At 41.2% G+C, this 18297-nt stretch overlaps 1 protein-coding gene across 1 annotated transcript in view; it reads right to left on the reverse strand.

The window, feature by feature from the left end:
- The window catches only part of SORCS2 (sortilin related VPS10 domain containing receptor 2), a 513810-nt gene that overhangs the window by 124616 nt on the left and 370897 nt on the right, over positions 1-18297 (reverse strand). Inside the window, exon 8 of the mRNA XM_018554989.1 lies at positions 4915-5094. Coding sequence (XP_018410491.1) covers positions 4915-5094 — 180 coding nt within the window. The remainder of the gene's footprint in view (positions 1-4914; positions 5095-18297) is intronic.

Consider the following 18297-nt stretch of genomic DNA (forward strand, 5'->3'; position numbering starts at 1 on the left):
GAAATTGAGAGCAATTATCATCATTACAGCAAGATATTAGCCTAATGTATATTACAAACATCTGTGCTGTGAATGGAGTCAGTCTGTGTATTTTGTGCATTTGGTCATATTATCAGGTGGAATAGAAATACCAGCTTTCTGCATGCTGCAGTGGCAGCCCATTGTGGATCGAGTCACTTGTGTATCTGTTACTGAGAGGCAGAAGATTTTTCAAACCAATAACTTTGAGTCTACCTTTGTGATGTTTAAAGGGTATCTGAAGCCAAAACGTTTTAGCTTTATATAGTGTGAGTAATGGTTCAAACTCCCATCAGTTTTTTTTACCATTGGAGACAGACAGTGAAGGAAAGTCTCCTCTCAGACAGTTGGCATTGGCAACCCCCATTGAAACATTTCCCATCGTCCTCTATCCTGTCCTGCTGACAGCTATACATTTTTGGATCACATTCTGTACTTCTGACAATGCTCATCAGGAAAAAGAGGGGGGATAAAAATCTGTCTAACAAGGCACACGTGGCAATGAAAACAAAGGGTCTAACCCTTCCCTACTCCCAGTGACATCTCTATAATGAGCGAGCCAGAAGCGGCTGCCTCAGACGGCATCTCATTGAGTCTGCTGCCCCCTTTCTGGCCAAAGCATCCCAGGCTGCTAAGAACTCTTTGGAACGAAAAAACAAGTTAGTTTTAATCAGAAGCAAATAACAGCTGAAATTATACTTACAAACGACTTTAAAATTCAGGCGTGTAGAATTAAAAGGCAATACAAAATCACAGAGTTGTAATTCAAATCACGTTAGTGCTGCACTAGAGCCTTTTGACTGTAGGTCTTCCACGGGTTGAAGCGTTTAAGGAGCCACGCCCCTTTCGTCAGAACCCAGTGTCATTGCTGAGCCTGATGAAGGGGACCCAGCGTGGCCCCGAAAGCGCTAGTGTTGGTGACATGACGTTCCAATAAATGACCTTTTTGGACTATAATATTGTTGGTGTCCTGGTGACATCTATCTATTTTTGTACTGAGTGGCGGCGCCATCCGCAGTCATCCAATTTTGGGAGTGCGATAAGGCATCTTTTTCGTTCGTTCTAAAATATGCATCCTGGCAACCTTGACAGTTGGCATGCCTTAAGGGTAACTATTGTGGTAGACATTAAATTGGTGGGTAAAGTTCCTCTTTAGGGTGTAACATGGAACATGGTGCCATTATGCAACCCCCCATCCCTCAAACCTTACCTTAATTGCGGGGTTCTTTTCCACCTGCAGGCTTCTGTGTTTTTTTAATTCATGCATGATGGCTCCACCCACACAGTCACGTCATTCATTCACAGATCAATTTACAGCTCCTGTCTGCCACTGTGGCAGAGAAACTCATAATTTCCAATGGAGTACAAGTGTGGTGATGCCACTGCACTTGTAGCTCATTACTAACGTCATTGATTATTGATTATATCATTAACAATATCATCCAGTTCCATAACCAAAGTTTGGTAGCTCCATACGGACCTGGAGCTGGAGGAATAATATGTAGGAGCCTAAACATTGCTTCTGCAATCCATTGACCATGGTTGCAATGCTTTATAGGCTCCAATGCAAAAAAATATTAAAAATGCACATTATGCTTTAAATATAGCCTTGCACACCTGATGCAGTTTTGTTCCTATATGGTATTCTAACATCGCTTACATAGATAAAAACAAAAGCATAGAGATGCTGCGTCTTGACTGGTGTACGTTCGGATGCTGGAGTGTACATTACATAGAAAAGCACACTTTTGATAAATCCCCCATATGTTTGATATAACCTGTGCACACACACACACACACTTGTGCAATCACATGCATCAGTTGTATATTTGTGAAGCATCTGTATATGATCATATACATATATCCCTTAGTAAATCACATCCAATGTCTTACAAGTACATTATATATTTGCAGCTTGCAAATGAAGCATATTTTTATGTCCATCTGAATTTTGCTCGTTCTCAGCTGTATTACCCGAGCTTCGCTCCATAGTGAACTGGCGCCCATTGTAAACAGAAGACAACCCGTAACACAAACAATGGACTGTTAAATTCATCTAAACTAATCTTAAACTGGCTCTATAGCAATTCACCACATTGGTATTTTTTCTTCCCGGGTCATTAATTTTATTACAAGTACTTCTCATAACTGGGATCATATTCTGCAAGATCAATACAGGCTTCAGCTCCAGGAGGCTTGTCATGCACAGATGCACTTTATAATCCCCTTTTTCATTGTGGAGATTTTTATGTAGTTGTTTGGCAAAGGGGTAATCCAAGCTGAGTGAGTTTTTACAAATTGCCAGACAGCTGCTTAATTTTTTTTGATACTTCTAAAGACAAAGGCTGTGTTATTAAACATTGATACACAGTGTCAAAATTAAGGGTCCATTTTGATTATTCTCCAGTAACAGTACTTAGTGGGGGGAAAAGGGGTTATCTGAATAAAAACAGAGACTTTCCATATTTAATACATCACCGGGACAGCTGACCGGTCCTTCTGAAACTGCTACGCAGTTGGCTGTCATGGTAACGCAATTGTAGAAATGCATTCAAGTACCCTAACTATAAACAAAAATGTCTTAGTTGTGTATCCCTCAGCTGTAGATCCTCAAATCATCTCTGAATTGGTGCTGACACTCTCCTTCCTCCTGGAAGGTGGCTACTTCTGTTCCACATGGCCCCTGTGTGTGTGTTGTAAAGTAGCCACCTCTCCAAGCTTGTTCCCTCCATGGACTACAATCTCAATACAAATGACTAAACTAAACAAGAGATTGTAGTCCATCATAGGAGTGAGCTTGAAGCGGTGACTACTTTACAACACACACAGGGATCATGTGGAACAGAAGTAGCCACCCTCCAGAAGGAAGGACAGTGTCAGCAGGAATTCAGAGATTTGAGGATCCATAGCCAAGTGATACACAAATAAGCTGCAGTTTTGCTAATAGTTAGGGTACTTGATTGCATTTTTTAGATTACACTCCTGAGTTTGGTTTAACTTTCAGACTTAACTGGCTCCATACTTATTTCAGGTCAAGGAAATAGCATTTTCAGAAGGGGCTCATCAATGACTACTCAATAACTGCTATTAAAGCATAGGAAGTATAGGAAGTAAAAGAAGTATGGGAACAATATCCCTTTACTTCCAATATCCCACAGATACAATGCAAAGTGAGAGGAAATGTCCTGTTTGGCTGTTGTCACCACCACAGGTGCTCCCATAGGAAGGATTCCCCTCTACTCCTGTTCCAGTGTCAAATTTTTTTTTTTAATTATTTCCCATTACTCTCTTTCCTGGCACCAATGGCTGCCAAGAAAAATAGAGAGGGTATTTCTCCCCAGAGGTGGCCCACACCTGCACCCATAGTGAGCCCCAGTTGTTTTTTTGAAGGCTCAACAAGACAGGTGACAAAGAAAAAGTGCCAAGAAGTAAGAAAAAGAGGAACAGGATATTTGGCATTTTCCTCGTCATCTGTACTCAATAAGTGTGCCTTCAATATGTTTGCCTTCAGTAAACAACTGGGGTGCTGGCTTTTTCCATTTGATAAGTTATAATACAGTTTTACTGGTAGCCCTGTACTTCCTAAGGTGCTGGCTGGATTTGTCTGTAGCATTACAAACCTGACAAAGGTTCTAACTCTAAAGTTTAGGCTTTCAATACACTTTTATTAGCTTACGAACAAGGGTCCAGCAACTGTTTATTTTAGTTCTCAGGTCGGTACTCTGAAGCTCCAGAATAACTTTGTCTAACTGGGAATACAAAGCAACAGAACAGGATCACTTTTCCTATGGTCAATATAAACTAGTCCAATTGTTCTAAAGGGACTATGGCGATTGCAATATTTTCTTTGTAACTGAAAAGGGTGGTGTGAAAGAGCACAGCAACCACTGGCACTAGTGCTGATATCCAACTGGCTATTCTGCCGCAGTGGCAGGCAGGGGTGTATCTGCCGCGAGGCAAACAAGGCGTTTGCCTGGAGCGGCAGATTTGCTGAGGGTGGCACCGCGAGGGTTATTGACCTGGATGCGATGACGCGGACGTCGGCCTGGAGTGGACGGCGTGTGCAGACTGCGGGCGGCGTTGTTTTGCGGTGAGGCTGTAAGCCCGGGGGAGCGGCTGTCCACGGAGCGACGGGTCCGTCCGGGGGGGGGAATGGCATTGCTCCCTCTGTAGCTAGTTGCAGCAAGATGTTGCTTTGTCGCTGGCCTGAACACTGCTGTATGACAATCACTAGCAATGGGAGTGATGTCTGGCTTCCTCAGCCACAGATCTTCTTATAGATTTTGCTGCTGGCAATGTCAACAAATCACAAGCAGCAACATCTCTAGCAACAACCTGTCTGGCTTCAACTTATGCTGCTTCTTCTCCTCCCCTTTGAAGCTCCTAAAGCATCTGTCTGGTGCTAAAGAGAATATAAGTTAATATAAACTTGGTTGTTAACATGGCTGACATTATTACAGCCAAATGTGGTACATCCATTTATTTACAGACAGAGGGCGATTCTTTATTTTCACACACCTGACACATTTTGTCATCTTCCACACTAAGTAAATTATATAAAACAATACCAGCACCATTTTCTCTCTCAGATGCCCTTCATGTACCTCTAGTAAGACAGAGCCAGGAGTAGGAATTGGTCGTGTCATGAAAGGTACATTCAACCATATCTCTGTGCATGAGTAAACATTGCTAACAATGGTTATTGTTATTATGGCACAAGGAATGCTTTAAGGATTCATAGTATTTACAGCACTGTATATAAGACAGCAATTCTATATTCACTGCTTTTATTCAGTGGTATTTATTGCTGATTTTTCTAATCAATGTGATAATTCCATTGTAACCATACATGATGATGAGAGCTGCTGTTTGTCCCGTGCTGTATTTTTGACTCACCTCCAGAATGTCGATCAAGACGTTCTCCTCTGGCTGTTTTGTGCTTCTCACATTCTCCAGAATGATGGAGTAATAGACTCCTTGAGGGTCTGACTGGTACAAATTGTAAGTGTCCGTTTGATACCATTCCTGGACAGCAATGAACACCTGGTTTTCATTTGTACTGATGATCTGTAAATCCTGCAGAAAACACAAATAAGTGATAAAAATGGAGCAAACAGCTTGTCCTGGGCAGTGCCAACATGACATCTTATATCTGTTATCTAACACCGTTATCTAAAGGTTGCTAATGGAGTCAAATGGATGAAAACTGCGACAGACATGAACCTAATTTCTAAGCTGGTTCCTGTTAATTATACTGAAGGTTTTTACCATTGAATCCAGAGACCCACCATTGCTGTGTGATCTACCCAATGGATGGAATTGCAACCAGGGCTGTTTTAATATAGAGGCACAAGCGGCCTTTGCCAAAAGCCTACTGGGTCAGTGGTCCCACCAACAGACTCACAAGTAATTGAGCTTGAATTCTGAATGCAATTTCTTGATGAGCAGTTCAGAGTCAGACACCATAATGACTCAGAAGAAGACATTGCAACCAGGGCTGCCACATGGAGCCTTGCCCAAGGGCTACTAGAGCACCAGTCCACCAGAGCACCAGTCCACCAACAGCTTAAATTGTAATAATGTGCATCATTGACCTATATCAGTTTGAAGTTAATCACATGTTATTTTTTTTTTTTACTTAGTTGGCTTTTTCACACACTGTAATGCTTTCTAACTCGTTGTCTCTTTCTTTGCGCACACCCTGCCCACAGAGAAAGAGAGATGAACATGTTGGCTGTCATGGTGCTCATATTATTAGAATGACAGCTAACCATGCAACTGTCTCAGAACCACGAGGGTGCACAGGGGGGACAATAAAGGTGACTGATAAGCACATGTTTTTCTTCACTCCTCTTCCCAGCATGTTCCTTGCTGGACACCTTATTGGTCCCAGATACTTCCCCTGTCGTTCTCAGAGTCTCACAAGTGCTCTTGTACAGAGGATTACAAGGGGCTAAAATCAAGTCATATTCATGTACTTAAACTTTTATTTATACTCAATTAATAAATAACTGCAATCATTTCAGATTTGACGTTATCACGAACAACACTTTCCTAGCCCCCGTGTCTTGAAATGTATTGTAACTGCACTGTATCCCTTTATTTTGTAAAGCTGCCCAAACTGTTGGCACTGTAAATAATAATAATAATAAAAATTAGTATTTTTTTATACCTGGCTGGACTTCAGTGTTAGGTTGAAATGATTGTGTGGGCAAAAATCTCCTACATGTTTAGTTATGAGACACATGTCTATTAACCATGTCTGTGTTTCCATAGCAGCCAATCACAATCCAACTGTTAGTTGTTGTTTTTTTTAATTTAGTGCAAAAAGAAACTTGTTCTGCAACAAAAGTACCTTTTCTTAATCCTGCTTCCTGAGAAAAATCATTACTATGATCTAGTTATTTCCTAAAGCCTGTAAACAGTTACATATAAATCAAGAAACCAAATGGACAACTTTATCAGCTAATTAAATGCAAGATATACAGAGAAATTACATTTTAAATATATGCACTATCCTTGCTAAATTTCCCTTGATTAATCAGACATATATTCAATTGCTCGCAGTAATATTAAACTTACTGTGCCGAGCTGTCGTGGCTAAAAGGTTTCCTAATTCAGTGTCCTCCAGAAAGCAATTAGGTCGGCTTGTGTAGCAATTTTCATGAAATATGAATACTTAATCAGCCACTTTTTTACCATTATTAACTATTAAAATCCTCTGCAGCCTTACGAGAAAGGCCAATAACCAATCAAAGTAAAGATCTATGGAACACTGGATATGATTAATGAGTTTCAAGTGAATAACTCAAGACTGTTGGGTTCATTGTTTGACATATATCCTTCCTGTGCTGGCTTTACTATATGCAGGACCTTCCAACATCAATGTGTGTGTTTTCTATTGTGGCGAGAGCTGCTGTATGGAACAGATGCTGGCCTGGCTTCTGGGGTGCAAGGACACAGTGTTATTCCTGGCAGAACAATCCCTCCAAGATACAGAACAAGGTCTGGACAAAACTTCAAGAGAGACCCAAAAGGAAACATTGATCAAGAGTTGTAGATGCTTGGCCAGATTTGCTAACATCTGATTTAGAAAAGTCAATGGAAAATCACTTAAATTCTTTTTAGCCAAAATAACAAAAAAAAGTACAATTCTTGTTTTGATATCTATTTAGTAATGTGTAGCTGTCCCTTCCAAAATTACGAAACAAGGAATGGAGGAGTAAATATGTAATTTAGAAGAAACTCTTGATTCTTCCAAAGTTAATGTAAAGTGACACTAATCTCAGGAGTTAAATCTAGGGATGGGCTCGATGTTCGAGTCGAACAGTTCGACTCGAACATCGGCTGTTCGAGTCTTCGGGCAATAGCCCGTGAGATTACTCCTGTGATGGACTGCAATCTCACATTTAGTAAGCTCATTTGTATAGACGTAAAAAAAAGTCTAAAAGTCACACAGGGACCATGAGGAACAAACGTATCCACCCTCCACAAGGAAGGACAGTGTCAGCAACAATTCAGAGATGATTTCACGATCTACAGCCGAGTGATACCCAAATAATATACATTTTTGTTACATTTGAGTGTTGTGTCGCTTGTTGATTGTAGAGCGAAAAAGTGCAGGAGCTTTTTTTCAGGGAGAATTGTACATTTGTGGCCCCATAGACTTTAATGGGAACACCTAGAAAGCATCTCCTCCTCCTAGTAACTAGCTTCCCATTAGCTAACACAAAAATGTTGAAGCCTGAAAAACCGCACAAAAAAAGCTCAAAGCATCTGAAAATGTTCACGTTCAAATGTAAATGTGGACTTAAAGTGTAGGTCCAGCAAAAACCTTTTTCATTCGTTTTTGATTGAGCGTGGAAGAATTAGAACCTCTGTCAATTTTTACTGCTATCTGGGGCTCCAATGGAGAGATTCCCTAAAACAGGGACATAGACATCAATACAAAGTTGACAACGATTCTGGACTTCTCTAACTATTATTGTTTTTATTTTTTTGTGTGTTGCAGTTGGAGATTTTCCCTCACTTCTTGTCTGATAAAACTTGACCTGGGTTCTGGGTTCTCACTTTATCCAAAACTACAAAAAAAAAAAAAGATTAGGCTGTACATGCACTTTAACAAACATCTCAACATAAAATGGATTGTTCTATTGTAGGTAAAGTGGGAAAGGGTTGAATCTTTCCTGCTATTCGAACCCTGACAGGGAGAATTTTATTTCTGCCTTTACCATTAGTATATACAAGTGGCATATGCACACCCAAGTTGTAATCTATTCACAGAATACATGGAGGACTGAGATTGGAAAAGGGGAAGAGGCTGCCGGACAAATGACATCATCAATTTTCTTTAGCTCTCAAAGTCGCAGCGCCGGGAGTACGGGTACAGCACTAGACATAGCAACCGGCACATACAAATGTATGAATTGCATAATAAATTGACAAACCTACCCAGAGATAACTTCCTAAACTTCAGAGTTTATACTGATGTTTGTGCCTTATGGTATCCTTTTATCTTGTTATTTTTTACTGAAGTTCTGTTTTTAAATCATCCACCTTTTTTTTTTTTAGTCCATTGTGCAAGTTGCACGAGAAACAGCCGTGGTTACCGTTTCTAAAGTCATCTAGACTTTTTCAAGCCGAGCCCAACCCTCAGTGTGCAAAGTAAAAGTTGACTTCAAAGAAGCATAAATCTGTGGTTTAAAAGAACTTTCTTTGCAGAAAACATTTTCAGTGTGTCCTAATATAATTCTGAGCTGTGATGGCAAAACAAGCGCACTGTAAGCTGCTTCGGAATTTTAATGATGCCTTTAAGATAAACGTCAATGTGTTCTAGTTTTGATAGCACTAAAATGTACTTAAGTTCTACAGTCTATGAGAACCTCATCTGAAACTTGCTGAATTGAATAAAAAGTCAGTGTTTTTTTAAATGAACCATAGTCTGCCCACTGTATTTAGCTGCCTCAGCTGTACTGTGACAGAAAACTCATTGATGGCAATATATTCTGTTATAAACCAAGATGTTCATTTTTATGCAGAGACTGGCATACGGACTGAAATACGGCATGTTTAGCCAATACAACAGGAAGTAAACCGTGCGCAGGGAAATCTGCACTGCTGCAAAAGGTTTCAGCACCTATACATTTTGCATGGGTAAGGGTTTATTCACGCCATGTGCGCATGAGTCGCATTTCCTGCACACCACTGCACATGTATGCATCAAACAGTTGTTTTCCTGTTGCCCTGGTCACGCAAGTTGTTGCCCTGGTCACGCATGTGTGGTGGTCTGCACAAAAGTGCAGCTCAATGGAAATGTTGTGCAGAAGCCCTTAGTTTTCGGTGGCAGTATGAATTGGACCCTCCTGCTTATAGCACATACTGTATGTTGCTCCATTGTGGCAATAGTCATACCCAGAAGTTTGAAATGAAATTGTTTATCAGAAACCTAACCCCTAACCTAAACCTCATCCTAACCACTAACCTAAAACTTATCCCAATCCCCAACCTACACCACATCCTAACCCCTAACTTAAAACCCATCCTAACACCTTAACCTAAAACTGATCCTCACCCCTAACCTAATTTTATTCGAATCCCTAACTAAATCTCATCTTAACTCCTAACCTAAACCTCATTCTAACTCCTAACCTAAACCTCATCCTCACCCCTAACCTAAACCTCATCCTCACCCCTAACCTGAACCTCATCCTAACCCCTAACCTAAACCTCATTCTAACACCTAACCTAAGCTCATCCTAACCCCTAACCTAAAACTCATCCTAACCCCTAAACCTCATCCTAGCCCTAACCTAAATATCAACTTAACCCCTAAACCTCACCAAAACCCCTAACTTAAACCTTAAACTTAAATCCCTGATTTAAACCTCATCCTAATTCCTAACCTAAACCTCATCCTAACCCCTAACCTAAACTCCATTGTAACCCCTTACCTAAACTCCATACTAACCCCTATACTAAGCTTCAAACTAACTCCTAACCAAAAACTAATTCTAATCCCTAACCTACACCTAACTCCTAACCTAAACTTCATGCTAACTGCTAACCTAAACCTCATCCTAACTCCTAACCTAAACTTCATGCTAACCCCTAACCTAAACTTCATCCTAACTCCTAACCTAAACTTCATTCTAACTCCTAACCTAAACTTCATTCTAACCCCTAACATAAACCACATTCTAACTCCTAATCTAAACCTCATCCTATACTATAACTTTTAGGGCCCACTTTAATGCACATTACTGCAACACACTACAACACATGAACCACTTTGGGGTCTATTCACTCAGCTGACGTAGGCAGCTGAGTGAATGACCGACCTGAAGTGAAGTGAGCCGAACACCACTGTTCAGCTATTCACTTCAGGCTGGTACGACTGATTTCAGCCATACATCGGCTTGCTTCACATGGCTTCGGGTCGGCCGAACATGCTCAGCATGTTCGGCCGGCCCAAAGTGCAGAAGGAGTTCGACTCAGCCGATCCAACATCTGGATCAGCTGAGCCGATCCTCCGGCAGGCTACTCACTGCTGTTCGGTCTATTCTCATAGATGCCGAAGAGCAGTGAGTGAATAGCCGAATGCCTCTGAGCGGCATACGGCTCGGCTGTTCTGCTCGGTCCCTCAGAGGGACCGAGCAGAACAGAAAAAGAGTTAAAAACGTTTAAAAAAAAAGTAAATAGAAAACAATTGTGCGGAGCTAGCAGTGACAGCTAACTCCGTCCAATAGTTTCCTATTGTACGGTGGCTCTGCTGTCGTCAAAAAAAAAAGGAAAAAAACAAACTCTCCCGGGCGCTCTGGGAGCCTCCCGCTCCCGGCCACCCAGGAGAGAAACACTGCTGTGTCTTTTTTTTCTTTATTCTGACACGGAGCGAGGTCAGAATAGAGAAAAAAAAGAAGAAATTTTCCCATTGAAATGCATTGCTACATTCCTATTGGCTATTTCAATTTGCAATAGAGGGCGGGTACAATGCTAGTTTACTATTGGCACGGCTCCGTGTCAGAATAAAGAAAAAAAAGACACAGCAGTGTTTAGTATTGTAGTGGCAATCATTTTAAATGGAACCTCCCCACACATACTTTTAAAGTAGGGGGGCACCGCACCTGCACTTTGGCGCACCTGGATGTGTTGATACACGCAAAGAGTGGTGAATAACTGCGGCTCCTGTCAGCCTGATGTTGCTTTCTACAGGCTGAGTGGCCCCAGCTGTCCCTAACCACCAATGATTACAATCTGCAGATTCTTGCCACAGAAATCAACTGCCGGCCCTAAAAAGCCCATAAGCTCATATGGATGAAGCCTTAGGGCCCTCTTTCAACAATGCATGCACATTGGAAGGAGTGTGGTAAAGCACAAATTATGTCAGGTGTCAGGTATGATGTAACTGTGCTGGGCTTCCCTCATCATGGCCGCCCAATGGCCGAAGAGGACGTCTGGGAACCCTGAAGTAGCGGCAGAGGAGATGGCAGAGGCGGGGGAAGAGTCTGCTTCACACAGCGCTGTAGAAGGGCGTACTTGTAAGGTAAGTATGTCATAATGTGCACCAATGCTGTGCCTACTTACACATTAAGGCAAGAGTTCACTCGGAATACAGCAGTTTAGTCGTGCATTAAATACATTTCGAAGTAGATCGGAAATCCTAATATGCATGGGTTAGACGACGTCCAGGCAATTTTCAGAAGCAGTTAGCAACAACACAATCAGTGCAGGTTTCCTTTAAAGCTGAACTCCAGACAGATTTAAAGACAAATAATTCAGCTTTGTATTCATTAATACATCCTCAAATGTATTTTTTAATGCAGGCAGTGTAAGTACCGGAATTTGACTTATTATCAGCCTCTTGCGGTCCCTGTACACCAGAGCAGAATGGGCAGCCATATAGTTGTGCTGCAATGCAAGGAGCATGTTGATAGGAGGACAAGGCAGAGAGAGGAGAGGAAGAGAAAGTGAGATGTGCTCTGCTCATCAGTATGCTGCTTTTCCTTTACATGTCCATTTGCAGGGTGGAGGTGGGGAGGAGACCTGTAAGTGAAAGTGATGCTGCAGCAGAGAAAGATCAGGTCCCCTCCCCTGCCGGGCAGGATCGTGATGTGCGACAGAGCTGTGTAACTTTCAAGACGTGATGGATAAGAATACAAATTCTTTTGGTGATGAAACAGCTCTAGTATATGCTTTTCATCTGTATATTTAGCTGTTTGCTCAGGATTCAGCTTTAAAGGTCATTGCAAACTATTTATTCTTTGTTCCAGATGAAGGATAATTGGGTCACCCTGCGTGTAAAATTATACATATTTCTGCATTCTAATGAGAAGATTCAGCACTGTGAGCTCTTCTAATGCACACACTGCCACATCCTGTCTTGGTGTCGGACAAATCCTCAGTGAAGGCAATCAGGCTGACACAATAGGTGTATTTTTAGAGATATTTGTTAAACTTGGCTGAAGACCACAGCAGGCACCAGGGAAGAGTTCTTTTATATTCTTGTAACAGGATCAGGAAAGAGACACAACTAGCTGGATTAGGAAATATTGGACTTGGGGCCATTTCATTTGGAAACCGCACGTTTTCAGCAAAGCTTTCCTGATGCCTGTTTTGGCCTTCATATAAAGTTAAAGGGAATCTACAGGTATACTCAGGTCACATCAAAGCAGCAATTACTAAGAATGAAAATGGTGGTTGTCTTCTTGCCTGGCCGTCATGCCTATCCAATGTCTCCATATATGCATATATGTTTTGGATAATTGAACTTTCTGTGTCAGTGGCCTACAATATACAGTCGTGTGAAAAAGAAAGTGCACCCTCTTGGGATTCTATGGTTTTTAGTATCAGGACATAATAAAAATCATCTGGTCCTTGACATGCCTTACAATTAGGTAAATACAACCTCAGATGAACAGCAACACATGACATATTACACTGTGTCATTATTTATTTTACAAATATAAATGGAGATGTTATGTGTGAAAACTAAGTACACACTTACTGCTTCCAATTCCCTGCCAGAAATTAAGAAGCTAGGTTAAAGTATATGTAAACCCTAACAATGAATTTCTCTCATTTGCTTCCTTTTGGTCTGATAAATATACTTTTCAAAACATTTTACTATATCTGTTTGATCCTGCCACAAATCCAGAGTTCCCCTGCACTCTGTAGCATTATCAGCCCTGACTAGTTCAGCTCTGTGAACTACAGAACACCCCTCCCCATGTTATGGAGGAGAGGAGAAGAGGAAGTATTCTGTAGTCCTAGCACACTTCCTGTCCTAGGGTGACAACCCTGCTCCGTCATAGTGACAGTACAATAAGGAAGCTTTTCAACCTTCTGTCACCGTAGAGCAGATAGTGTGTTACTAGCAGAGTAGGCAGGGCTGGATTTACCATTATGCAGAGTAGGCAGGCGCTTACAGGTGCCCTCCATAGAGGGGAGCCGTGCAGGTACCTACTCTGCCTAATTCCCTGTGTTGAGTCAAGATACAACATGGGCAATAGCAAGTAGGGTGCATTCTGCAACCTCTTGCTCCAAGACCAGTGGCGCCTATAGGAACCGCTGGCTTCCGCAAACGCAGGAGAAGGGCCCTGGTGATGCATAAGGCTGCCCTGTAAAACGCCTCTCTCATGCAGAGAGAGTCGTTTAGGGCAGCCTTACCCGACACCGGGGTCCTTCTTCACATATGTTGAAGCCGACAGGCCCTGAAGCGGGTAAGGGCGCCAGCTCAGGCTAAACAGATTTCCATTTGTGCCTACAGGTGCCCGAAATGTAAATCCGCCCCTAATGGGTAGGCAGGTAAAAAAAAAAAGCCTGAAAAAAGAATGCAGCCACCACATCTAAAGACTGATAAGCTGCAAGTATTCAATTTTTGCTCTTGGGTTTAGATAGATTAGACCTTCTTGAACTTGAATACCTTTTTTATTACAATACTATCACAATACTTTCAATACACAAAGTTAAGATTTTTGAATATGATATTTATTGGCTGCTTCAGTCCAGGTAAAAAATATACCTACAAAGAAAAGAAACGTGTGTAACAAAAGGCCGGATCATTAAATATTTTGCAAGCCAATAATACATAAAAAGTGTAGAGTCTATTACTTTGAATGTATATTCAGCATGCCTGGAAGGAGTAATTAACATTGCCTAATAAAACCGTGATGGCCATGCACGCAGTATAACTTCCCAGTGATATATTACATTGTGCCTATTGCATGGCCGCCCACTTGTTCTTCATGTGTTTACTTAATCAAAATTCACACAAGTGAAAAGTGGTCATTAAGCGCTTGGCAAGCGCTGCACAAATATAAATGATAATTTAAAGGAATGTTCTTGTCCTAATGAAATGTAGCATAATTCACTTCATAGTTATCAAATATACAGTGTCAGTGATAGCAGTGTCAGTTTAGCAAAGTACCTCAGCTAGGTATTCTCATGCATACTAAGCTTCTGTTTTTCTGAAAAAAAGATACGGCTTGTAAATCTTCCTTCAGCCTGTTGTGAAAATCGTACAAATAGGAATGAGTCTGCTTTTCTCTAAACAAATGCAAAATAATGTTTTTTTTTGTCAGTAAATTGGACTAAAGATAGTCCCACCAGATTGCCCACCAGATATGCCCACCTTCATCAATTTAGAGATTATGTAATATAGAAGAATGGAGTCCTGGGCAAGATAGCAGCTTCCCCCACCCCCATCTCTTCGATTGGCATTGATAAGGATTCTAGTTGATGCACAGAAGCTGCTCCATTTGCATTGTCTGTACTGGCATGGTCCTCCCCATCAGATACAAATGGTCTACAAGTCCTTGTGAAGTTAAAGGTTTACAGCTTTGACTGAACTGCTGTATCCCCCTGGTTCACTGAAGGAGCTTGAAGGTTGTATTTGGGGCCCCCAGACATTCTCCATGCCCTAGGCTCCTTCTTGGGTTGTCTTGTGGATGATCCAGCTCCGGGCTGAGTGAAAAAATGAGAAGTGCCAGGTGGCAAAGGGTTCAGATGAATTAATTGTCTCCCATCTGCAATACTTCCCTCCCTTTCACTCCGCTCAAACTTCATTCACCCCTTGGAATGAAGAGAAGATGCCCTATGTAAGATTACATGTAGTGAATGACTCATTCTCCATTTACACAAGACAGCACTGGTGCCTGGTGATTGGTCACTGAGACATCCAGCACTACATCATGAGAGGAAGGAAAAAAGGTCACATGATCCCCCAATCTCAGAAGTACCAGGCATTGCCCCTTACTCCAGGTCGCCAAACTGAGCATTGGTGGACAGTATATATATATAATTATATAAAACATGGGGTTTGGGGTTCTGGACAGAGACTCCCAGCAAACAAAAAAGGGTTAAAGAGGCAAGTAGACGGGCTTTTGATTTTTTCTCTGAAATATAAATACCTCTTTTAAAATAGCCAGGCCTAGCCAATGTTTGTATAATTCACTGCTTAGTGTAGGAACCATTGCTGAGCCAAATGCAGAGGATGCAGTGAGTTCTGTGATACAAGAAAAAGGCTGCTAACCAGTTTGATTAAAGTGGACCTTTACCCCCTTTTACTAAAAATCACATCAGCGTGCAGCTATGCATGCTGACTTAAAATCATCTTACATTCATTAGTTAAGCAAATGTGTTTTTCATTTACTTATAAATAGAGCTCATCTACTTCCTGGTCCAATTCTGGCACAAATGATGTAATGTACTGAAGCATTGCATCCTGGGAAGGTTACATCAGCAGAGCATTGCCGGGAAATCTCATCTATAATCTCATGAGATCTCAGGGCATTTTCATTCCCTGAGATGATGTACATGGTCACATGTCCTAATCACATGTGTGACCTACCTGTTTTGTGACCACTCGCACTTACGACGGACCGCCGATCGACCTCCGACCTTGCGCGTCAGTGTGCCGTGTCGCCGGCGGAAGTGGTGTCCTCCGATCTTCACTGCGGGTCCCGGTAAGTATTTTCATTGCCCGATGTACAGTACGCTGTTCAGTACTGTACATCTGCAACGCTATACAGTACTGTACTAATGCAGTACAGTACTGTATAGAGTTTCTCAATTAACGACCAATTCGTTCAACGACCTGGTCGTAGGAACGGAACTCGGTCGTTAAGTGAGGAATACCTGTATACTGGAATTGTCAGAGGGACAGTCCTGGCCAGGGGAGAACCAGTAGAGCACAATCACTGTGTCTCATAACTAAGTGGAAAGCATAGCATGTAGCAGGCCAATGTGGCTTCTTAATATACATATTACATTTACAGCTATGAAGAAGAGCTGCTCGAAACTAAATGACCCCATTCTGCTGTTTTTGTAAACAAAGCAATTAATCACTTGCCAGTATGTGGCCTGTAGCAATGCAAATAATCATTTGTGACTCAACCATCAGCTAATTTGTCAGATATGACACAGAAAGCATTTGTGTAAGCTGAAATTGGTCGCAATATCTTGAGTGATTATTTTCTCAAATTATCAGAATGGTTCCATCTTTGATTTGACACTTTGAAATAAGTTGACAGAGATCAAAAGAAATAAATAAATAAACAATGTTGTCTATAATTGATTGGAAAATCGAAAGATGTGTTCCTCAAGCATTTGGTTCAATACTTGCATGGCCAGAGTCCATGTATTAAAAGGAGGGTTTAGTACCACAGAGACATCCATTCACATAGCACTACTTGTCATAATGAATTCACATCTCTTCACAGGGATTATGGAACCTATAAGCAATATTAAATCTATATTTATAAAATCATTGTTTATAATTCTTATATTCCTCAACTCTCATCTTTGGTTTCTTGCTATTGCTGTATATGTGCTTCCTTTACAACTGTACATACTGAAAACGTGTCATATGACTGCATTATCTGAATAACACCCCTGTGGAGGTCAGAACACTATAAAAATAAATACAAAATAAAGGGTAAAAACTAAAAATAAATCTGCATTCTTATTTTGAATTTCCATAAGTTCTATCTCACGGCTAATAACCATATCCATCTAGAAGTTTGTAAATTTACTTACTGAAGATGCCCATAGGATGTACTTCCTCAAAGCACTGATACAATTTAATTCAGCCCTGTGAATATGCACTTCCTTGTGTCATAGCTCTAACAAAGCCAGACAACTAAATACCTGAACTTCACAATGTAACATTATCATTGCTTCCTGGAAGCAATGCATGATGGGATATGTAGTCTTGAGAAATGGAGATTGCATCACATCAAGAAGCAGGGAAAGAGATGCAAAGCACACTGTGAGTGCAGGAAGTTGATGAAAGTAATGGGCAGACAGAAGGCAGCACTCACTACATAAAATGGATTTTTCAAGTAAGCTTTGATTGCATTATCAGAAACAACTCCAGTATGTATTTCTATTACAATGCTGATGTTATAACAGGAGAGGGTATGATGTGACTTTACAACTCCTTTAATATTAATGAGAATAATATGTGTTACATTGCCTCTATGTTACTGTAATATTATTGATTCTATATTCTAATTTTCAGAGTAGGTCACCCTTTAGGGACACAATAATGTGAACATCCATAAAAATGTAAACAGCCCACTTACTGGCATAGAACAAGCTTACTGTTTATTTAAAGAAGCCCTGTCATAGGTTCTGTTGAAAGATCAAACCCAACTCCCTGATCTTTACCGTTGCCGCAATTCCTGGTGCTGTATTCCTTTGTTGGAGCCACAAGTGCAATGCTTGGGTAAGCGTCATGTTGGATGATGTCAGATTTTACATAATTTGCTTCCATCCCTTATTAGACAGGGTATTGGCTAGACAACCAGCCACTCCATTCACAGCACCTCAGATAAAGGAGAGTAGGTCGTGTCCTCACAAATGCCCAAAAGGTTTTTGTCCTCCCCAATGCCCAAACACCTGGGTTTTTCTAGAGGGTTCCAAAAGAGCAACGGATTGATGGGAAGGCTTGATGAATGTAAGTATTAGCAGGTTCTAGAGAACCGGTCATATTGCTCTGATTTGGAATTGCAGAAGAATCCCAGCATCCTGAATAGACTCTTGATAGTCTCTGCCTGCCCATATATTTTTTAGATCATGTACAGTAGCACTTAAGCCAGAACTTTTCATTGTGGATTAAGGGAGGGTTATAATCTCTGTCAACTTTTTGTCCATCTGAGTCCCATTGGGGAGATTTCCCTTCACTTCCTACCCAATAGCCACACCAGAAGTGAGAGAAAATCCCTCCAAAGTGAAGAAAAACCCTGGTGGTCAGCAGAGTCACCAGAACTGGTGTCCCTATTA

Source organism: Nanorana parkeri, unplaced genomic scaffold, assembly GCF_000935625.1.
Source record: "Nanorana parkeri isolate BGI_ZX_2015 unplaced genomic scaffold, ASM93562v1 scaffold180, whole genome shotgun sequence".
In the NCBI taxonomy this organism is placed as follows: domain Eukaryota; kingdom Metazoa; phylum Chordata; class Amphibia; order Anura; family Dicroglossidae; genus Nanorana; species Nanorana parkeri.